The sequence below is a fragment of the Theobroma cacao genome, chromosome 7 (assembly GCF_000208745.1).
Source record: "Theobroma cacao cultivar B97-61/B2 chromosome 7, Criollo_cocoa_genome_V2, whole genome shotgun sequence".
NCBI lineage: Eukaryota > Viridiplantae > Streptophyta > Magnoliopsida > Malvales > Malvaceae > Theobroma > Theobroma cacao.
In genome coordinates, this window is record NC_030856.1 from 10,176,284 (window position 1) to 10,201,208 (window position 24,925).

At 30.7% G+C, this 24,925-nt stretch overlaps 2 protein-coding genes and 1 long non-coding RNA gene across 6 annotated transcripts; 1 reads left to right on the forward strand and 2 right to left on the reverse strand.

Moving 5' to 3' along the window:
- LOC108662906 lies at window positions 6,250-7,423 on the reverse strand. Its single transcript, XR_001928766.1, has 3 exons — window positions 7,383-7,423; window positions 6,651-6,734; window positions 6,250-6,282 (listed from the first exon to the last, which is right to left on the reverse strand). It is a non-coding gene; the product is annotated as an uncharacterized LOC108662906 (long non-coding RNA).
- On the forward strand, window positions 10,593-14,403 carry LOC18594588 (DNA-directed RNA polymerases II, IV and V subunit 8B). Of its 4 annotated transcripts, none has more exons than XM_018125268.1 (5): window positions 10,599-10,886; window positions 11,069-11,101; window positions 11,498-11,655; window positions 13,667-13,723; window positions 13,979-14,107. In XM_018125268.1, the coding sequence occupies exons 1-5, from the start codon at window positions 10,811-10,813 to the stop codon at window positions 14,048-14,050; spliced, it is 396 nt and encodes a 131-aa protein (XP_017980757.1). In that variant the 5' UTR covers window positions 10,599-10,810; the 3' UTR covers window positions 14,051-14,107. The 4 variants fall into 4 exon arrangements, with proteins under 4 accessions (XP_007022260.1, XP_017980759.1, XP_017980757.1 ...); XM_007022199.2 differs by having other exon boundaries at window positions 10,611-10,886; window positions 13,667-13,758; window positions 13,979-14,403; XM_007022198.2 differs by lacking the exon at window positions 11,069-11,101 and having other exon boundaries at window positions 10,593-10,886; window positions 13,667-13,758; window positions 13,979-14,403.
- LOC18594589 (auxin-responsive protein SAUR72) lies at window positions 16,499-17,340 on the reverse strand. The gene has a single exon (XM_007022200.2). It carries the CDS (start codon window positions 17,188-17,190, stop codon window positions 16,816-16,818), a length of 375 nt encoding a protein of 124 aa, XP_007022262.2. The 5' UTR covers window positions 17,191-17,340; the 3' UTR covers window positions 16,499-16,815.

Below are 24,925 nucleotides of genomic sequence, written 5' to 3' on the forward strand. Positions count from 1 at the left end.
AAAATACCTTATTATGTCTCACTTAACTTCCAAATCGCCTTTTATCTCACAAATTCTCCTCCGATAAAATTATTATTATTTTATTATTATTTTCTCATTTGCGAAATATTTTATCCTAAACTACTCCTTTCGTCTTTTATCACTTCTAAACATTTTAATTGACCTCAATTTGCATTCGATCAACTTTATTTATCACCATATCAAAGTATGGGGTATTTCATTGTATGACCCCAAGCTCTTGGATTTGTTACGTATAATTTTATGGCTCTTATTGTGTAAAACCTTCTAAGTCTAGGTGTTCATTTGGCTCATCAAGTGAAATAGGTGAATTGATTTATGCATGCTGATGTGCCTTTTCTGTATTTGGATCATTGATTTCCTTACCTATCTTGACAAAAAGAAATATTTCTTCTTAAAACTGTACATCTCCATAAACATATATCTTCTTGCTTTCAAGGTCATATATGCGATACCCTTTTTGTGCCGAGAAGTACCCAACAAAGACACTCGATCGACTATGAGGAGCAAACTTATCTTGTGGTTTGTTAATATGCTTGAAACAAAGACATATAAATGTTTAAAGATGGTCATATGATGGAGATTTCCCAAACAATTTCTTATATAGAGTCTAGTTTTCTATGACTAAAAGTGGCATGTGGTTGATCAGATAAGTCTCTGTGAGTACACATTCACCCCAAAAGGTGATGGAAAGATTGGCTTGGAATAGAAGTGCACATGCTACTTCTAAAAGATGGCGATGCTTTTGTTCTACCACTCTATTTTGTTAAGGTGTGTTCGTGCAGCTAGTATTTTCTCCATCCCATACGCAAAATAGTGATTCTCCAAATCCTCATGATCAAACTCCAATCCGTTATCTATTCACAATATCTTGACTTGTGCATTGAATTGTGTTTTAACTCACTAGAAGAAATAGAGTATGAGACTTTTTGTTTCCGATTTATGTTTCATAAGAAAAACTCATGTTGCTCAACTGTAATCATTAACAATTAATAGAAAATAACGTGATCTCGAAAAAGATGCAATGTGGTAAAGACCTCAAATATCATAGTGAATTAGATCAAAAGCTTGTAAACTTTTATTCTTACGACTCGAAAAATTGCAACCTAGTTTGTTTTGCTCTACGACAAACATCACAAAGAAAATTATCCTTCTTATTATTAATGACAACTAAGTTTGGAACCATTGAGAGGCGATATAATGGAATATGCCCTAATCGATGATGCCATAGAGTCACAATGTCTTTGCCTTTAGTCAAAAATACTTTGCTTGTCCTTGTTGGCTCCAAATAATACAATTTGTTTCACACTCTACCCACTTCAATCGACTTCCTCAAGAGTAAGTCTTGTATTATGCAAAAATCAAATCAAAAAATTAGGAGACAATTCAAGCCACAAGTTATCTTGCTTACATATAATAAGTTAAATAAAACTTAGGTAATCTAATAACTCGTTCTAAAGTCAAGCTTGGTCTAAGATTTAATTGATGCAAAACATGTACTCGTACAGTGTCACCATTTGAAATTTGAACTGATGGAATTTTAGAATTTTTAATCATATTAGATAGATTGTTAGTTTGATGGGTGATAAGGTCTGTGGCCCTAATATCAATTGCCCATGAGTCGTCCTTTTTTTTCAGAAAAATTAGCATTGGAAGCCATGTTTGCTATTAACCTAGTAATAGAGTTGGTTGGATAAGCCATTTGTACAAAAAATCCATTAACTGTTGCATTTAGGCCTGGGTCAATTTAGGAATCAAAGAAGAATTTTTTAACCCAATGGAAGACAAACATGCAAGCCCAATAGAAGAAGAAGTTGTTGGCTTGGTGTGAACACCATTCGATCCTACTATAAAAGCACGAGTTTATCCCCAACATCCCTATTATTAGTTGCTCACGCAAGTGCACGTATCATTAACAAGTAATATAGTGATGAAGTAAAGTATCATTCCCACAAAATTATTTTAATTCCTACTATTAACTACTAAAATTAACACATCCTAATTTTATTCAAACAACCAAATTTATATTATTAAAAGGCAAAATTAAATCTAATAAATTAAAACTAAAACTAATCTAAAATTAAGCAGTAAATTTGTTCTAAACAAAAACTCAATAAATTACCAGACCTAAGATTATGATATCCATCAATACTTCATCTGGATATTGTCTATCTTTCTTAACTTAGTTTAATGGATTAAGTCACTAACCTAGAGTCCTAATTTATTTACAAGTCTTTATCGAGTTTCTCATAAAAATATTTCTCTCAATTAATTTACTCTGTGCCTATGCAAATTCAATTCAAGAAAAATTCATTAAGTTCGTGCTCTAATCCTGACTATATATAGCTTATAGGTGTATGTCTATCTTATATGCAAATCAAACCATCTAATCAACTAAGTGCATTCGATCATACACTATTCCATTCAAGGTTTACCTAAATCTCTTTCGTCAAGGTTTAACCTAGGTTTCCAATTCAATCTAATTGGTAATAAAGCAATTATAAGCATTAAGAACATAATAAAATAAACAACTTAAAACAAACAAGCATAGGCTAAAGAGAGATAAATAAATCAGACTGTGTATTGAGTTCAATCATAATCTTAGTTTAATAATTTAGTTCCCCATCAAGTCATTCATTATCATCAAATTAAGTTTAAGCATTTAGATTAAACTAAGAAAAAAAATTAAGAGAATAACAAAAGGATGATAGAATCTAAGAATTTATAATCTTGATCTTCCAAATCTTCTTGAATTATTCAAATTCTTTTCAGCTTCAATGACCTTACGACTTGATTCTCAACTGTCAATCTAGTGTTTCATTTCTCTAAAAGTCCTCTAAAAGGTTGCATTTATAGGGTTTTGAAGTTAGGCCAGGTTAGGTGAAGAAAGGAGTCAATTCCAACTAGGATTTCCATATCAAAGTACATGAGCTGCGGCCTCGACCCATTAATTGGCAGAAATCGTAATTACTTTAGGATTACTGTAGTACTTTAACTTTGACATAATTTTTGACTATCTTGCAAGCTAAAGTGGGTGAAATGGTAAACATAAAAGATGTAGTTTTGTTTCTTATCTTTTCAATGGTCTAAAAATTATATCATTTAGAGCTTTGTAGAGAGAGTTATGGTCAAAATGTCAAAATATGTGCAATAGTTAAATGCTAATTGAAAACTAGTTAGGAAGAATTAGTAACGTTTGATTTTGGAAATAGCATTTGGGCTTATATTCATGTAAATTGGGTTGGTTGTGATGCTATTGTGTGTGATAGGTTCTAACGAGACCACATTTTCACTTGGAGCATTAGTTCAAGTTTGGAGTCGATAAAAAAAAAATCAACAAAGACAAGTGAGTGAATTTGCATTTAAATTGTTTTGGACAAATGCATATATGTTTGAATGAAGTACTTGAATATTCTTGGTTGACTCTTTTAAAAATATGCGTGAGATCATGTGTCTCCTATGCGATAGGAGACTAGAAGCTCTTGATTGTTAATTAATTAAAAATGGTTAGTTGATTTCTTGTTATTAGAGTTAGGGTTTTGAGGCGTCTTAGTTATGGAGGCCAAAGATAAGGGAAGTGTGTGCGTAAACACCTAGATTTTTTATTTCTGTATATATATGTATTTATGCATGTATATATATGTAAAGGCAACCATATCTTAAAGGTATGCATGATTGGCTCGGGTTTTTGCTCCTTGTTGTGTTCGTGGGATTGCTTCGAAAAGTGCCATTGTGATTATGAAATTACTTGGCAAAGTAACTTTCTAAACAATAATTTATTTTGCGCTTTTATGTGTTAAATATCACCAAGGTGATTCATGTGTGGAGGCATGTTTTTGTTGTTTAGTTATAAAGTTTTAATTTTCTTTCCCCTGCGTATTTTGAGCATGCCATCCATAGCTAACCCATCACTTGATGTGCACAGCATTCCCATGTGAGGCTATTTAAGGAGCGTTTGTTGTGTTCGTGGCCTCTTGGGGTGTAGGCTGAGTGCACGTGGCCCATTAGTGCAGGACTCCTGTGTTTGTGCCATTCATACTTTCCTTCGATGCAAAGCCTCTGTGCACGTCTTCTGGGAGTGTCATAGGTGTGCGTTCCAAGTATATGCGATTATGTTGCATGTAGCCCCCTATCATGAGGCTATGATGTGTGCAATCTATTATCATGCGGCTTGTGTTTATGCGCTATTCTGGCATGCAGGCTCTTGGTGTTCGCGACTTATGCATGCCCCTTACGTATGTGCAACATTCAGTTGTGTAGTCTTCTGAAGCTCTTACTGCTCGTGGATGGTCTTGGTGTGTTGGGTTAAAGTGCCAAGCTTGTTGATCTATGTTGCTTTGCAAGGCCTGTTTAAGTTGCTTGCTAGTGTGGCTCGATTTTGCAAGTGTGCAAAGTGTCAAGAAATTCCCAGTCCATGGTAGTCTAATGCTGGTTGTCAATGACCCCTTAGGTTATGTTACCCCAAGGTTGATATGTGCCTTGATGGCATGTGCGGCACAAGTGTGTTGTTGGTTCGAGCCCTCTATCGAGCTGGACTAGCTGTGGGATCATAGACCATGACATTCTCACTCACCTGATTTAGGCAATACCCTCATTGCCTCGTGGTCTCTCTCCACCACAAGTCTTCTTCGGTGTCTCCACTAGTTTCATGGGTTCGTATGAAGCAGCTTTTCGTTAGTTGTCTTAAGAATAATTTCAACTCTGGATGAGTCCGTTGTAGTAATACAATGGATCACTTCAATTCATACACTCGGGGTGCAATTCCTTGAGTAAATGGCTCTTCTAAATTAAGTTGTATTTTGTTTGCAGTACCCATATAAGAAGCACCTACTTGTAACTCCTTAGAAAGTGAGTTGATGAATCATGATTTTATTACCGTGTTACATAAGATCCAAGATTGAAAATCTCTGGTATTGGCACCGGGCTTTTTTTTTAAATAAAATGTCTCAAAAGAGAATGGAATCATGAAAACTTTATTCAAAGAGAATGGAATCAGGGAAACCCTGTTCATAGAGGATGAAATTAGGAAAACCTTATTTATGGAGAATGGAATTTGAAAACCTTGTTCAATTTTATAAAGAAATATAAATGGACTATTTATAGACATAGCCCATCCTAAAACTATTTGTAATACAAGTAAATTAAATAATGAAGTATTTTAATTCTAGACTTTATTTGTCACGACCCGGAACTCTCATCGAGCCCGTGACAACCGTCGCGACGTCTCGATAGACATTCATTATTCGGAATGTCAATCGAAACCTCGCAAGGCTTAACATAAGTTTTTCTCGCTTCCCCCGTGAGTATTAGTTACTAAAATCATGTTTTGAGAGATTATAAACTATTTCATATTCAAAACAATAGAAAAATAAAATTTTCCTCACAGGGGCATTTTGATCATTTTTCCTCTAAGGTCTCGAAATCCGTTAAAATATAGTAAACGAGTACAAAACACGTAATTCATAGTAAAAAATAAGTTTAAACATCTAAAAATCTTCATTTAAAAGGAAATTATGATTATTTGAATATAATAAAAATATTTAATAAAATATTCTATTTTCTTATAAAACAATATTTATAGAGTTACCGATAAATAATTTTTGGTAGTGTAAAAGCAGAATAAATTCATACATACTGTAATACAGTAAGCCAAAGTATTTAATTTAATTTACAATAACAAGTGAGCCACTGAATGAACAAAAGTAAAGAGGACTGTGAATCTACAGTTTGGAAAATGCAAGTCTAAAGGTAGTCCTCGATGAGATCAGCTATCTACAGTTTATTCTGAGCTTGAAATGGAGGGAAATGAGGGTGGTGAGATTATAAAATCTTAGTGAGTAAACAAACATCATTCAAAATATCTAAAGACGAGTAAAAGGAGACGATTAAAATATTTCATCACAATATGTATTTCATAATATAAATATTCATTTCGTTTAAATAGTCAACATGACTTATGAGTATCTTAAAAGCTTGGCTCCTACCAAAATCATTCTCGGGGATACCTTGGCCGAGGTATCCAACCGAGTCCGCCAAGGCTCTTAAAAACTTCGTATACACGAAAACATATTTCTAGTTTGAAAAACACAGCCGTTCCTTGGCGTTAGCGGAGTTCATCGTCACGAGGTGGTTCAGCGTGATGTGGACTCTAATCATACCTCAAGAGATACCCTACACGCCTCTTCGACCGATGTACATATATATATATCCGGATTCCGTGCCCCTCTAATAGGCTGGTCCACAGAATCCGCCCACTGCAGCAAGCTAAACCCACCATACAATAAAATTTTGACAACATGACAAGGCTAATATAATACTACCCAGCCTACAAGGGTAAAATAAAACAATTCATACAATTCATAAAACATAGCCCAACCAGTCATGCCAACACAATAACGATATAACATAAGCCATCAATTTCCAATCATAAATTTACAACATACTAGTAGTCTTCAATTACTTTATTTTCAAAATCGTTATTTCGTTTCAAGACAATTCATAAAGTCTTTTCATTTAAACACATTTTGTTTACAAAACATAAAAATTTACCATTTGAACTCATTTTCATAAAATTCACCAAAACCGAATAAAAACATACTTTAGATAATTAAAATGATGATAAGATTACTCACAATGTCTAAAGTGGGGATTTTTGAAATACTCAGATTACTGGTCTTCGGGTGCAATTCCCTTGCCTTTATCGGAGGACTCACCACCTTGACATAGTACAAAATCGAGAAACTTACTACATTGGTACTAAATCAAAATTAAACTAATTTAGGCTACTAATGCATGATATGGAATGCAAAATGTCCGAATAGCCGTTTAAATACGGTATTCGACCTAGTTCGCAACATTATCGGTGTAATTGGCTAAAACCTCCAATTTAACTCCAAATCGATTTCTTTCACTTTCTACACTCCAATTATACTTAAAATACCTCAATGACTGTGAATATGATTCAATTTATCAGTCCGAACCATAAATCGCACATGTCTATACATTAGGTAAAAATTCATATTTTCATACCAAAATTTCTCATTAAATTTCTAGCCTCACCAATCAAATATTACCAAAATATCATGAAAGATCATCAATTTCAATCACAATATCCTCCTTAGAAAATTCGACCAATGAAGAACACATAAGGAATGGGTGATTTTCAAGCTTGATTCTTACACTAAATACCATAAATCATTGAAAACATCCATATAACTTAAAATCCAATCAAACCATCACCAAACTCTCTCTCTCTAGAATTCGGCCTTCATGGGTTTCATCATGCCAACTCAATTTTCAGCCATGGAAATAAGAAAATAAAGCATGGGGATGCTAGATCTCAAGCAAAAATTGAAAATTCATACCTTATCTTGCTTGATTCCTTGAAATTTCCATAATTTTTTTCTTGAAATTCTCTTATCTAGGGTTTGTTCTAGTTTTTCCGTTCTTTCCTTTGTTTTGACCGAATATGGAGAAGAAGAATGGGATAAATATGGGTTGATTTTTATAGAAAATAATAAAATATCATTGCTTGACACATGTCACATGCTTATTAGTCTATTTTTTTATACTTTAATAATTATGTTTCCATTCTCCGCCACATGATTAGTCAAAGGTCAAAATGAGGATAAGGGAAGACCATGTGCTGAACAAGTGTCCTGATGGTGGAAAATTATTGTTTTGCCCCTAGGGTGACAAAATGACTATTTTACCCTTATGCTCCAAGAAATATCGAAATTAAAATTTTTCACTTTTCAAACTCAAATTATGTTCTAAATAGTCAATCTTGATCAATCTTAGTAAAAAATTTCATCCAACACTCACATCTTAACCTCAGGTGGCAAAATGACCATTTTACTCCTAGATCATGAAAATTCCAAATTGACTCCAATTCAGCTCTCAAACTCCAAATTATCATTTTAAATCATTCTGGGACTTTAAAATTCTAAATTTCATCTTAAAATATCTCTTTGATCTAGTTCGAGGCTTAATTCAATTTAGTTGCATCTCTAGGTACACTACCGACTTTTGACAATTTTTCGGGACTCTTCTAGCATTCAAACATGCTATCCATCACATATATGTCATGACAAGTATTTTATAAGGTCAGGCTTTACATTATTAGAGTACAAGTAAATCACATAAAAGTAAATGTCATAAAAAATTAGGCTTACTTATTGTGCAAGCAAAGCAATCAACAAGTAAAGAAAATTTAAATATGGAAAGTATTTTAACTATCTTAGAATACTTGGTTGCTACTCTTTTTAGCAACTATCGAACACCTTCCATGCGGGTTGTCCTATACACATTGACTATTGATGCACATCTATTTATGCGGACTTTGTGCGTATGACTATGTGGTCTATATTCTAAGTTAAATTTCTTCTACTATTAATCAAAGACTACAAAGCAATAACCTTTAAATAATCAATTTTGTCAACACCTTTTACGGGTGTAGTAACAATGAACATGTCAAAATCATAAGTCAAAACTCTTTTTAATCTTTTTCCTTTTTCTAACAAATTTAATCATGATTATGCTTCTTTTTTCATTTCAATAATAATGAAAAAGCTTGACTCTTCACAATAGGTATCCCCCCTTTCTTCCCAAACAAATAAATACATTATTACACAATTAGAGAAACAGAGAAAATGAACAGTTAAAACAAGAGTTGAAAAACAATTTGAATTTAAACTTTCAAACCCACCTCAGAAACTAAAAAACCCACTTACTTCAAAATAACTAATATAACCCAATTCATGTCTGTTTATTTATTTAAAAAAATTTAGGAGAAATCAAGGAAAAAAAAGAGAAACTCACCTAATAAAGGAGAAAAGAAGAGGAAATGAGATCATGGGTCCAATTTGTAAAGAGTTCTTAAAGACTGGTTGAAAGAGACTTAATTGACATCAACTATCAACCAGTTTGAGTCAAGGAAAAAATCTATAGAGATTGACAGTTTGAATAATAGTCATGAAGAATGCCACGAGTATTTAGTATACAAGTTTGTAAAGATTGCTTAAACATGAATATGGTAAAGTAATTTTTATATATATCGAAGAATATTTTAGTGTATTAAGATCTTATTTTGAAATGTTACCTAATTTAGATATACTAAATTTCATCTTTATCCTCAATTTTTACTTTTTTTTTATTACTTTTATAAAAACAAAAATACCTTAGCATCATTTGATTTTTCTTTTCTTTCCCCTTGTTTCTACTTCAAATCTTTTCCATTTGAATGCCTCAAACACACAATTAAATCAAATTAGATATATACAGAGTTTAAACTATTTTCTCCTTTTTCAATTATAAAAATTATTATCAAATTCTAATTTCCATCCAAAATTATCAATTTGATATGTGATATATAAAGGTGCTTATAAATTCGATAGTTTTATTTCAATTTGACTTGTCTATTTTTTATTATTAAATATTATAAATTATTTTAATATATTTAAATAAATTTTAAATTAAATTACATAGAAATATATTATTTATTAATAAAAACAATATCTTTAAACTTGTACCAAGTTGAACTAGGTCTACGTGTCACAGTTCGTAGATCCATGACTAGTCCAACCAGTATGGACTTTCGAGCTAGTCCACATGCATGGGTCCATCAACTGTTGCCTTGTAGCCAAGCAAATTATTCTAGGGCAATTAGAATATTTTTCAAAAACAAAGTTTTTCTCGTTGATTACTTGCTCATCAAGGAGGAATAGTTTTAAGACTTTACTTTTCTTGTACCTCAAGAAAGTTTAAGTTAGATACTTCCATATGTATTTTTACTTGCACATCAAGTTTACGTCAAGTAGGCTATTATAAATAGCACTCTTAGAAGTTATTGTAAGGCAATCAAATTAAGTTTGCCGAATTAAATATTTACTTTGTACTTAGATCTTAGGTACTTTGTTTTTCTCTTATTGAAGCAATAATACTTATTCATTCTTCCATATCTCTTTCTTCATACTTCTTTGTTTCACGTTTCCATGTCGTTCTTCAAGGAACCTCGTTTAGGCTTGTTTAGTCTCTCAAACACGAGACTATAATGCTATATGAAACTTGGCTAAAATTCCAAACCTGTGACACTACATATTTGGATATGTTATTCAACTCTTAAACACCTTTATACCTAAGATATTGTTCGATAAATTTATCGACTTATTATATTTTATATACAAAATTAATGAAATAAATTAAATAGACTTGAACTTAAAAAATTTCAACACTTTTTTATTGCCATGGAGGCAAGACATTTGCTTCATGATGTTTAATACTAGTAAGTTACAACTTTTGAAATTTTATTTTCCTTTAAAATTAATTTAAATAATAAAAATTATTTATTTATCCTTTATCGATATAGTAGTTATGCATAGTCCGATTGAAAAAAAATCAACTTCAAAATATTTTTTGACATTGATAATGGAATTATTTTAAATTTTATAAACAGATTTAGAGGGTTAGTCCATTTAAATATATTTTAAAATATAATAAATGATTTTAATACTTTAAAAAAATTAGAAAAATAAAATCCTATAAAATGGGTCAATATCTGTTGAATCTCTGTGATGCAGCCCAAGTTATGAGTTATCAATTGCGTCTACCGAGTCCAAATGCTTACCCTTCGGCCCTTCCAAACCCTGCCGAACTTACCCTTCCCTCCCCTTTAAAAGCCGTCCTAACCCGTCTCTCTGCCGAGCCGCTCATCTTTCTTTTCTGTTTTTGTTGTGTTTGAGATACTTTTGTACTGTGTTTAGTGTTTAGTGTTGAAGGTAAAAATCTGCAGAATATGTCAAGCATAATATTTTTCGAGGATATTTTTGTGGTTGATAAGCTTGACCCAGATGGTAAAAAGTTTGATAAAGGTAGAATTCTTTTAATCTTTCCTTCGCTTTTTAATTCTTCTTTTCTCTAAGTTACTCACTATGCGTATTTATGATTTGTTTCCCTGTGTTTCTTTCTTTGCTCTGTAATGTTTTGCAATTATGTGTATATGTTATTAACTCAACTTGACAGTGAAAGCGTAAATTTTTTTTTTCTTTCTCAGATGGTTTTTCTATGTTTGCACTTCTTTGCCCAAGTAATTTTTCTTTCACTGGAAATCTTGTCTGTAACTTTGTCCTCTTCACATGCATAAATTAAGTGTTTTGTTAACATTTCCCATTTACGTTTTGATATATTCCCATCTGTAATTTTGTCCTCTTCACATGCATAAATTAAGTGTTTTGTTAACATTTCCCATTTTGTAACTTTGCACTTCATAACTAAGCGTAATTCTTCAATTAAGTGTTTTGTTAACATTTCCCATTTACATTTTGATATATTCCCATCTGTAATTTTGTCCTCTTCACATGCATAAATTAAGTGTTTTGTTAACATTTCCCATTTTGTAAATTTGCACTTCATAACTAAGCGTAATTCTTCAATTAAGTGTTTTGTTAACATTTCCCATTTACGTTTTGATATATTCATGCAGTTACTCGTATTGAAGCCCGGAGCCAGAATTGTGATATGTTCATGCATCTAGATGTGAATTCAGAGATATATCCAATGCACGTCGGTGACAAATTCACAATGGCACTAGCTCACACTTTGAACTTGGATGGAACACCTGACACTGGTTATTACACTCCGGTAGTCTTCTTATAGTTGTAGTTTAACACACTTTGCTAATTTGTTTGCCGCAACAACAAATATTCTTGTTGAAAGTGAAAGGTGCATTTGGATAATATTATGACTAGCATACATCAAAGCTTTTATTTACCTTAACACGTTTATGTTATCTAGTATGCTGTATTTTGTTTTTAGTTGCCCTCTTGATATAGTATTATCACAGATGCCCAAGTTAGAAAATGAGCATAAATTAAGTGTGTCATGTGTGTGTGTTGGGGCCTAAAACATCCTTATTTCTATGATGGGTGTCAGAGGAGAACACTACCAAGATTTCTACTGAAACCCCTGTGCTCCCTACCCCTAGGGTGAGGGTCTACCCCAAGTGGCTACATTAAATTGATAACTGTTATTATATACAGCATTGGCTTGCAACAGTTCTCACATGCAATATATGGTCATAGTTTGTGGGGCAAATAAACAATTTGTCCTTGAAGTTTGGTCTTCATAACTAAGATGTCCATAGAGTTAGAATTGCAATATTCTAGTAATTATAGTTTAATTAGTTAACTATTAAGTAATGTTAGTCTCAAGTTAAAAGAGGGGTTAAAAGTCCAGGACATCTGCCATGTATACTACACATTGTTTAAATATGTCATATGATAACAATAATAAGTTAAGCTTTTCCTTACTAAGCAGAGTCAGCCATGTGGATCAATGTGTCATAGGATATTTCTAGATTCTGTCCTCTCAAGTCAAGTCCCTTGTCTTCTTCTTTCCCTCTCTCTATCTCAAGAGAGGTGCAAAATATATAGTTTTCCCATCAGTTTTCCTCAAGAAACAACATTTATGAAGGCCGGTTTTTCTATGTTTGCACTTCTTTGCCCAAGTAATTCTTCTTTCACTGGAAATCTTGTCTGTAACTTTGTCCTCTTCACATGCATAAATAATTTGTTCTTATTTTCTATTACTTGTTGAATATCTCAATAAAACTGCTCAGCAAGAGAGTTAGAATAAAGAGAGAGAGATCATTTGTTGTCATTTTTAATAAGAAGCAGCATGTCAACTTTATTAAATAAATTTTGCAGGTAACCATGATATTATTACTATAAGTATTTTTAACATATGGGGACCTGAAAATTTATTCCTTTGCTCAACTACATGGGTAGACATTTTGTTTCTTGATGGAAGGAAATGTGGAGGTTGAAGTTTCATTAATTTTGGGTTTGTATCAATCAGTTTTCTTGGTTACTGTTATATTTGGTTGGGTGTTCTTGGAACTGAAAGCTCTGGTTTTTCTATATATGAACATCGAGATCCTCTGATTAAAATTTGATGGTTTTCTTTTGCTTTGATCTTCGGTTACTTGATTTGATCAACTTCTTATTGAGCAAAAGTCACCGACTCTCTGTCAACTTGGGGAAGATAGATTGTCATCGTTTTTCTCAACCAAAACCCACAACTGTGCAACATCCATTTCTAACCCATCTTTCATGGTTTGTTAGATCTTTGCTTCGATTTTCTATATTTATTGAGAGAATTTGAGTCTAAAAAGAGAAGTGGCTGACCTGTGAGAAATGAGGAAAACAAATGTGGTGAATCAGAAAAGGGTGGTGTGGTTAGCTATTCACAATGCCAATGGTGAGGTTGAAGCGTTGAGGGTTGGTGTAGGAATTGAGAAACGATTAGATATCAAGAAAGAAAAGGGAATTGGGAGTTGGGAGAAGGAGAGGATTTTTGACTATATAAAATGACTGGTAGAATTATGTGTCTCCTATGCAATAGGAGACTAGAAGCTCTTGATTGTTAATTAATTAACATTGATTAGTTGATTACTTGTTATTAGGATTAGGGCTTTGAGGCATCTTAGTTATGGAGGCCAAAGAAATGGGAAGTGTGTGTGTAAACACCTAGATTTTTTTGTTTCTGTATATATATGTATTTATGCATGTATATATATGTAAAGGCACCCATATCTTAAAGGTATGCAATATTTTTGTTGTCATGTGCCTAACAAATTGGACCTATATTCCAGGGGAGGAAGTCTCTTGCAGATAAGTACGAGTACGTCATGCATGGGAAGCTATACAAGGTATCAGACGATGGTTCAGGGAAAGGACTTAAAGCGTATGTTTATTAACCATGCTTGGTCATTTTGATTTTGTGTCCCATGAGTATCTCCTTGTTTATTCCACCATTATTGCTGCTGGGTGGTGCAGTTACTCTGACTTGATACTCAATAGGATTAATTTTGTTGTGGTTTCACTATGTGACATGATCTGATCTATTTGGGCTGTTATAGTCTTCTTAGTTGATCTTAGAGTTAAATGCCTGTTCTTGTTTTCAGGGAGATCTATGTTTCATATGGCGGGCTTCTAATGATGCTCAGGGGAGAAGCTTCTCATGTCTCCCAGTTTGAACTTGACCAGAGACTGTTTCTTCTCATGAGGAAGCTGTAAAACTTTTGTTATATCTAACATATCGCTTGAACTTGGCTAAATAATGTGACCTTTTGGGTGGTTGGGTGATAGTATAAAGCGTGACTCTCCTTGGCAGAGACTGGTGTAATCTTGAATTTCCTTTAAATTATGCTGGAAGCAAACAGTAGTTGACTTGGAATTGGCTGTCATGACATTCCAAGTGTTTATAACTCTTGCAACTGTGGTAATTTTGTTCATGCTATTGTTATATTCCGTAAAACTGGCATTGTCATGTAGACCAAGCCTCTGCATGCCAGGGTTTGAGTATGGCTCCCCCTTCATTCTCTGATCATCCATTTTGTTATTTATCTTTAATAAATTTTTTAATGACCATACAGGGTTGTTTTGTGTTTTAAATTTAGTAAACCAATAAGCCCTTGTTTTTGGTGGATAGGGTTGCAAGATCTTTGATAGAAAACAAGTTATATTTGTGTTGTTGCCATTGTTAGTCAGTAGTAACCTTGAAAGCAATACGGTAGATTGGGCTCAAGGCAAATGTATAGGTCCCCAGGGGTTTGGATTTCAGCCCTAAATCCTTCACTATATAACTCTCCCAACAATTTACCTTGGAGGTCCATGAGGGTGCTCATGGCAGTCAGTCAGTCAGGCAAGGTGGAACATGTGCCCAGTATAGGAAATGGAGGAGCTTGTTTTCATTGGAGGTGGCAAGTAGGGTTTTGGATTTGGTTAATTTTAGGTTCAAATCATTACGAGTTTGGATCATTAAGAGGTTTTGCGATTATTTTGGATTTTTGAAAAATTCGAGTGTAAATAAATAATTTCATTCGTTTTCATAAATTTGACAAATTTAAAATTTTAAAACAATTCATATAATGTTGTTCTATTTTTAACATTTGATGATTTGGCATTAATGGAGAATAAAATGTATTGGCTTGGCGAATAACATAATAAATTTGATGGATCAATTAATTTTACATAACATTGATTAAAGTTTGCAACAAATAGGAAATCAGTAATCATGATATTTTAAATTGATTGATATAATATTGATTTATTTTAAAATTTGATCATTTTGGCATTAGCGAAGAATTAAAATTAATTAAGAGGTCTGTTATTGTCTTGATTTGAATTAACTTAAGAAGTCTAAATGTTTAATTGATTGATTAATTCATTATTTTGTTTAATTGGCAACTTTATTTATAAATTGTAATTTATAAGCTATATGAAATCATGATATTTAAAAGTTAAAATTAATTGATATAATTGTTTGCACATTAATGATGAAGAAAGGAGATTTTTTGGTTGATTTACATTTTTACACTTAAACGCTTGAGTATTAATTTTATTTTTTATATAAGTACAAAGTATTTAAATTTTATATTAAAAAATAACTCAATAAATATAATTACTTAAATACAATTAATCTAAATACTCATAAGTTACAATGATTGATTATATTTAAAATTAAAACTAATTGTATTAATATTCTTACTCATTAGTATACTTTTAAATATATATTAATTTATAATTAATAATTAATTTTAATTTTAAATTAAATTATGATTCACTTTGTGATCTTTTTCTACTTTTCCTTCCTCCATAAAAATTAAAGCGTAAAGAAATAATATAGAAAATAACAACTACAAAGTGAGCAAGAATGAAAGTAAAAAACCCTTCCAAAAAATTTCCCAAATCTCAAATTTCCACATGATTATTTTAAATGTGGAATTAAAATATTCAAATGTCAAATTAGTAATATTATTTTTATAATTAATTATTTCAAAATATTAAAAATTGAAAAAGTGGAAAATACATTATTTGTAATTGTATAATAAATATGAATAATATTATTTTTTAAAAATTTTAAAACTTTTCTTTTTAAATTTTTTATTATTTATTTAATTTAAACAAAATCATTTAATGACAGTTTGGATCTTTTCAAATTATAAATTGAAGTTTTATGGGTTTTCAAATCGATGTTGTGTCCAATTTTGAATTCAATTCATTTTAGGTTATACTTTGTTTCAAGATTGAATTATGTTTGTTTCATATTATTTCGGATTCAAATAGCTTCGTGTCTTTTATTTTTTTATTCAATTTTTTTTCAATCAATTTAAATTAAAGAAGATTTCAGATTTAGTCAAATTTTGCCACCTTTACTTTGCATTAGGGAAAGATTGGCCTTCTTAGAAGATTTGCCTACAATTGGGAAAAGTGAGAGGTAAAACAAGTGGGTAGGCTCAAAAGGGCTACCTCATGTGATCTAGTTTATTTTATTCACTGAAGTTATTGGGGTGCTTGTCTTTTTTTTTTAAATAAAAAGTAAAAATATTAATTGCCAACTTTTATTGAGTAATTCATCTAAGAAAAGAAAAAAAAAAATGATGCTTCAGCCTTTATTTGTTACACATAAGATGAATAAGAAATTGAACCAACAAAAAGAAAGACATGAATTGCAAAGAAAGGGTACCCCCAATTGAATGCAAATAATAAGCACTTGATCCATCAAATCAAGTGCAGTGAGTTAGCAACAGAAATCAAGAATTAATTAATAAGAGGTCATTAAAAGATATTGAATCATATTACAACTCTGAATCATCATCAGGATGCATGTCATGATCACGACCTTACATGAATATTCATTGATCATGTTCTTGGTTTTTTATCTTAAACAAGATCAAAATATTCAAAAGCATATTATATATGTATATATATATATATATGCCTGATCAGGTTGAGCTCATCAAAAGACATAGAGGTCAGCTAGTTCTTCCAAGGAACCCAAAATGAGATTTGGATCAGAATTCTCAAGCATCCATAAAAGATGATCAAACAACACTACCTCACATTTCACCAATATGTCTTCTCCTCCATGCTTCTGTTTCGACCTCTCTATCAATGCATTCAACAAAGGGTGTTTAAGGTACTTGGCACTAATGACATAACGTTTCCTTGTGCTCCCAACATAAATCGTTTCACAATGTTCATCTCCTCCCATGTGATCCGAGAGATGATCTTCCTTAGCCGATTTCGACCTTAGGCTGCTGTAAGACGATGATCTTGCTAGTTGTCTTGACAAGCTCTTGCATTTCCGAAGTATCAGATTGATCTTCTTCATTGCTTTTGTTTTGGGTCTAGAAGAAGGTGTTGGGTAGAGATGAAGAGAGAATTGGAAAGGAAAAGGAGACTTGATTTACACTCAGGAAGAATGGGGTACTTTAAAGGGTTATAGGGGGAGGGACGGTGGGTGCAAAGTCATTGTATTTCGGTGCTAGAAATAATGTGGGGTCGAACTTAGCAACGCAACATTTTTATTTAATGGCAAGACATGAACGAGTCATCTTTTGTAATGAATATGAGGGAATGGTGGGGTGGAGGGGGCTTTTACAGGCACAAAAAGACATTGCCTCTATTAGCTCTACTCACAAATTTGTGCCCTTATCGAATATCATGGATTGCTTCCTTATAAGCCCATTGTTTTCCATATTTACTGATGGAAAATGGAAGGAAAGAGGAAAATATAGAGAACTTCCTTTTTTTTTTTTTTTTATTTTGAAAATTAATATAGAGAACTTCCTACATGCCTGCATATATTACATTGCTATGTAAAGATCACCTTTTCATTTTTCTCTTATATGGCATGAAGTGACATGATTTATGTCATTACAAACTAGCCGATGAATTACTATATGACCTTAATTTTTATACATGAATTATTGGAATTTCAATTAGAACAAAAGGTAGTCTTTTTTTTAATCCTTTTCTTTTTTAGATGAATTATTGGTATTCATCTTTTGCACACCATTTATAGCTAAAGTTTGGGCTTTAAATCACTAAATTAGAAGGAAACTCGTATTATTTCACCAAAAAGAGAAGCCAAAGCTTGAATAAATATAGTAGTGGATTTAGGATTTTGTATGAAAAGTGATTAAAGGATAATCACACAAAACTATATTTCGGATCAATGATTCGATTCAAATTAAAAATTAAAAATTGAGATGTGACGGTTGTCACTCTGTCACTTTCTTTGATCTGCTCTTGAATAAAAGGGGACATAAAATCCATATATGAAGGATCAATTACTAGTGATTGGAAAGAAATTTGCAACAGAAAACAAGTTCAATAATCATAAATGCATAATTCAAGAGCATAGAGAATATATATATATATAACGATTTAAAAAGCCTTTGTAGCTGAAATGCGATGAATCTGACCATCATAATTACCTACGGCAAAGGCCTTAAGAAAGGAATATATATGAAGGAATAGGATTACGGCGGAGGGTAATGTACCTTTGAGAGGGCCATGTCTATCTCTAAAATTTTTAAATTTTAAATTTTTTATTTATATTTTAAAAAATTTTATTTATTTTATTTTTAAATGATCTTTTTAAAATAATTTTTTTATTTAATAATTAATGTAAAGAAAAAAAATTAATAAATTAACCCTACAAGCCTTACTCAATTTTATTTTAATTTTTAAGTTTCTCTCCACCTCTTTCTCTCTCTTTTTTTTCTTTTTCTCTTTCTATTATCTTTTATTTTTTATTTTTACTTTACTCTCTTTTATGTAACTCAATACTAAAGCATACTTCGAATTTGAAAAAAAAAAAGGTAAGACCAGTCACCACAATTGTGTGAAATTAAGAGACAGTAAAATTTTTTTTTAATTTTTTCTTTTTATTTATATTATTTAACTATTTATATATTTAATGATTGTGTGAAATCTTGTATATCGTATTTAACTTTTTATACTTTATGCATTTTAGTTTTATATTTATTATTTTAAATTTAAATAAAAATAAAATAAAAATATTAGATATTGACTGTATTAATTTTTTTAAGGTTTGATTAAAGTATATATGAATAAGTTAAAAATAATTAACAAATTCTTTAAAAGAAAAATATGTAAATTATTTAAATAATTCTCCTATACTTAGGTCATCAAGCCGTCCGAGCTTAATCTTTAAGAAATTACTAATTAAATTTAACATATTAATTTAAAAAATTTTTAACCTTTTTTCTTCTTCACCTTTGATCCTCTCAATAAAAATTGGCTAACTCTGCTTCTGAATAGGATAGTATTATTTTTATTGTTAGAAGAGAAACCATGGAGAAAGATGCAAGCATGAAGGGAGTTGTCCCACAGGATGGAAGACTTGACTAACTGCCTCGTCCTACATGGTTAAGTGACAAAGTTGTGCACGTGGACATCTCTGTCACTAAGCTAAACGGCTGAAACCTCTGTCACATGGCCCCTTAACGCCATCATAATCTATCGATCAGCCTTTTCACAGACAGCAACCCATGCAGTGAACAGACATTTGCAAAAAGCAAGGGTAAAGGGTTTTGATGATACAGTATATTCTAGTCTTCAGGTGAGAATGCTGATATACTCTTTTCTTTATAGAATAATGTTTTTTTTAAAAGTAAAGTAGTAATCATTTCATATTCTATAAATCTCATTTTTTTCTAGTTTTTTAATTTGGTGTTTTCAAATTAGAGTCTTAAGGTCTTGATCATTGTCTGATGAGATATTCATTTGAAAATTCTAAAATATGAATTTAATAAAATAAATAATAAATAACAATTTAAAATAGTCTAACATTCGCAATAATAGAATCATAATAGAACTTATAAAGAGTGAATTTTAAACATATTTTTCATTTGTTTCTATTATGAATTTTATAATATTTGGAAAGTGAAAATTCATTCCATTGTCCAATTTAAGAAAGTTGGTTCACTTAATTTTGGTTGACTCTATATAAATTTTCTGATATAATAAAATTATTCCATTTGATCGAAAAAATTTGACACCTAATTTGTGTAATAATTAGAAAATTCACACTTAATGTGTGCAATATTTATGAGCCTCTTGATTTGCATCACGATAAACGTGAGAAAATGTGCATGGTTCACATAAAAGTTGAGCATTATTTTTTTTTGGAAAGGACCATGAATTAAAGGAAGGATATTGCAATGAACTATACAAATTAAACATAAAACTGAAAGTAAAAAAAAAAAAGAAAAGCTGTAGCATGTATTAGGTAAAGTTTGAGTGAAAAATGTCCTTAAATTTTTTTTTCTTGGCTAAAATATTAACATTAAAATGCACAATCTAAATAAAGAAATTCTACCTTAAACCATGTCCGATCCTTGTGAACTCACATCATTCATACCGAAAATGTGAAACACCTCTAAGCTCTACGGTAAGTTTTTATTTGGTGAAATAAGAAAAAGCAAAAGGCAATAGAAGGGATGAGGTTATAGCAGTGATAAAGCTTATATTATTATGGGTTTTGCTAACAAGAACCATTAAGGCTTTTTTATCATACTTTTCATGGTAATATTTCTATATTAAATACAAAGTCGAGGAATAATGATATAAATTTTAATGTGACCTTGCCATTTGGCCAAGATATATTGCTTTATATAATAACTATAAGCACTGTTCAACAAAACCCTATTGTTATTTCGTTTTGTAATGGGCATTTAAATTTGAAAACACTAGACAATTGCTCCTGTCATTGACTTGTATGAGATCATTTTTACGAACAAAAGCTACATGCATCAGTCTCCATTCAAGTCACTGCCAAGTGAGTTGTAAATCAAAGCAACGGTGTGACAATTCAATACCAAATGTCTTGTTTTGTAGCTACATATAGTGAAACCCTGCTATCAAGCTCATCCACAAAGTACACCTCCTGTAGTTTCTAACAGCTAAGAAACTTTATGCAATCCCTATTGATCCAAAAAGAAAGCTTAGATATTAATTAAGTTGAATGATCGGTTATCTAACTTAAACTGTAAACGTCTATATTCGAGTTCCACTGGTAAACAAGAGAAAGTAGCCAAAGTAATAGAATTGAACTCATAAACTTTATATTCTCATCTTCGAATTTGAATTGGAAATCTTTAAATAATTGAAGTCTTTATAATAACATAAGATCTTAAAAAAATTAAAGATTAGAATCCTGTCGAATACAACTCCACTATTTAAGAAAGAAAAAGAGATTTGACCCACTTTTTCGAAATTTGCCATTAGAGTCTGGTAGAAATTTGCCAAGTAGTTCAATTTTTGTGGTAAGATATTGTATTCAACCTTTTGGTTGATGCCTACTAAATGGGTGATGAATTGTTAATTATATGTGTCGGTACCGGTATCAACCTGATGTTCCTTTGTCTACTCTTGGATGCATGTTTATCCTAAAAAAACAATGGGATAAGGGAATGAAAAGATATTAGTTTAGAATACGATGTAACCACTGATGCCAACCAAATGAATAATAATGATTAGAGTTTGGTCTAAAAGTAGAGAGAAAATTAGGCTGCAAGAGAAGAATAGTTTGATGGGTCATTTGACCTAACTGTGACCGACTTCCAAGTTAATTTTCAACTAATTAATTAAAAAATTATGACAAAGAGAAGAAAAGATTGACTACGATGCACACCTGACTTATGTTTTTTAGTTTGCCCTTTTGTCCAAGGTAGGGGTTAGTAAAACCAATCCAGATCAATTATCCATTTAAATCAAATATGATTTTAGTAAAACGATTTGATTTAATTAGTCCATTGGATTAATTAGTCCAAAATGTTTGGCCCAATTGATTTTTTGATCGGTTCTCAATTTAAAATTTTTGGACCAATTCATCCAAAAATCCAAACTAATTTTTTATATATATATATATATTAATTTATAAAATATTTTTTATATTTATTAAGAAGAATTGATAGTAAACTTAATTAATAATATACTTACAAATTATTAAGGTATTATATGTACATCTACAAATCATAATCATAGCAATTTAATTAATAATATATATTTATTTATAAATCTGTATTAATATAAAATTACAAGTTATATATTTTAAATGATATAACTTATATGTTAATGTTAAAATATATGATAACAAATATCCTACATATTAATATGTTATAATTATTACATTTTAGTAATATTTCATAATATAAAATGTTATGAATATACATAACTGTATAAATATATTATATATACATATATTTAATTTATACATAAACATTACTATAATTTATAATAAACTTTATTTATATGATTACATTTAATAACTTTATTAGTTATCACCTTAGATTTTATAATATATTGTCTATAATTAGTTATTATTTATACAAACTTTGATATAAAACTTATAATATATAAGTTATGTCATTAATTTCACATATATATATATAATAAACTAATATATTATATATACATATATTTAATTTATACATAAGCATTACTATAGCTTATAATAGGCCTTATTTATATGATTACACTTTATAACTTTATTAGTTATCACCTTAAATTTTATAACATATTGTTTGTAATTAGTTATTATTTATACAAGCTTTGATATAAAACGTTTTAACATATAATTTGTATCATAAATTATATATATAATAAAGTAATATATTATATATATTTAATTTATACATAAATATTACTCTAACTTATAATAAACTTTATTTATATGAGTACACTTAATAAGTTTATTAGCTACCACCTTAGATTTTATAACATATTGTTTATAATTGTTATTATTTATACAAACTTTAATATAAAACATTATAATATATAAGTTATATCCTTAATTTCATATATATATATATATATATATATATATATATACATTTACATATATAATTATGGATGAAGTTTATAAGTTTTAATATTATAATTTGTAAAAAAAAAGATGGTAAAATTTTGGTTCATTGGTTCAAAATCGAACCAACCAAACCAATTCTATGTTTGGTCGATTTGGTCTTTTTTATATTTGGTTGGTTTTTAAAAATGATTAGTCCATTTGGTCCATAAGTATAGTGGATCAAACCACCCTATCTACCCATTTGTCCAAGGCCACATGGCTTACAACATTTTTTATTTTTCTTGAAAAACTAATTACAAAGAAACAAATATGGTGCTTGAAACAACTTCTTGCCCAGATAGTTATTTGGACAATCAAAACCAAGTAATCAAAACTTTTAAAATATTCTTACGTCAATTCCATTTCACATAGAATATTTTTAAAATATTTTTATGAAGTCATGAGAAGAAGCACAAGATGAAGTGTTTTTAAGAAAAAAGTTATAGGGATCAATCCATTTCAAATAGAACTTCTTTGATCCCTTGTTCTTTGCTAGGGATTGTGTTAGGATGAGCTCGACAACCAATTGAGATTGGTCAAAGCTTAGTTGCAATCATGCAACAATATTATTCATATTGAATGATTACAGGTTTTTCTTCATCAATAAGACATTAATTATAATGAGTTATAAGTCTAATTAGATGAAGTCTATGAGATTAATATGCCTTGCAAGAGAACTGTAATGAGCTGTAGTTATGAGATCCCTATGCATCAAAATATAATCTCAAAACTTTCTTGGTTAATGTATTATTGAGACTAGATAGCAATGATGCTTAGAGATTGGTATGTTCTATGTTCCTGACTTTGGAAGTAAGCAATTGATCTTATAGATTGAAGTATAAAGATACTTGAAACTAGAATGTAGGTGCATGCCATTAAGAGCAAGCTCACTGAACATGACCCGTTATGAGAAGTGCATTTGGTAATACACTCAAATGTCTATGCAACACTTTTCATGTGTCAGTCATGTAAACACTCCCTAGACTTGAGATATCAGGTCGTCTTATATGTGAAGTGCTATACTTTAATTTCATTCTTACGGGTGCCTAACCAAGGATACCTAAACAAGATGCTTTTAGGTGTAGTATAAAGCATGTGAAGGCAAATGAGTAGCTAAGATAAGAATCATCATCCCAAATGTTTTAAACGACATATCTTATCAATTCTTGGTTATTATTAGCTTATTGAAGTCTTTGGCCAAAGCAACTTGGAGATTATGAAAAAAGTTTCATAAGTCTCCATATAGCTAATGCTATAACTGTAGGAATGAACATGGAGGTTAATAATAGTAGACACTGTACCAAGCTCTTATCATCTCCAAGATATATGATGAGAGAATGAATTACACTAATAAACTGTATAGTGAAAAGTTATCAAAGAACCCTTTGACTCTTTTAACAATAAAGTGACCATGATGCATTGCTAGATGCCAATCTTAGTCTATAGAAAACCTTAATATGAATTTTACTATCATGTAGTATATATTATATTTTGTCCTTTGCTATTAATGAAAAATAACTCATTCCCTGAAGTGAATGTGACGAACGAGTTACTAATAAAAAATTATAAATTCATCCATTTCCTGAAGTGAATGCGATATCATTTAATAATTATGGTCATGGTCATAAATCTATCTATTCCTTGAATAGAATGCCACATCATTTAATAATTATGATCATGGACATGGAAGAAATCGTCATAATAATTTACACTATCACTATTTTAATTGAAGATAATTTTACCACTAGAAGTGGATGAACACCAAAAGTGGATTGATAACTTTGCCACCAGAAATGGTTAGATAATTTTACTATCAAAAGTGGATGGATTCCTTAACCCATTAAAAAATGGATAATCCACCAGAAGTGGATAACCCATCATACGTGGATCACCCACCAAAAATGGATGTACATTTTTAACCTACCACAAGTAGACGAATACTTTCAATGCACCAAAAGTGGATGAATAATAAAAAGACAAAAATAAAAAAAATAAAAAGAATGTAGAAAATATATTGTCATTGATGTGGCATGAAAGACCATTGGTCACGTACCTGTTGTATGTCTTGAATTTAATTAAACATCACTGAAAACTACAACATTTTGTGATGATTTTAATCATGGACAACTCGATATAGCACATCAAGATATTTGTCCACTCTGAAAGAGGAATTGATTATATGATTGGT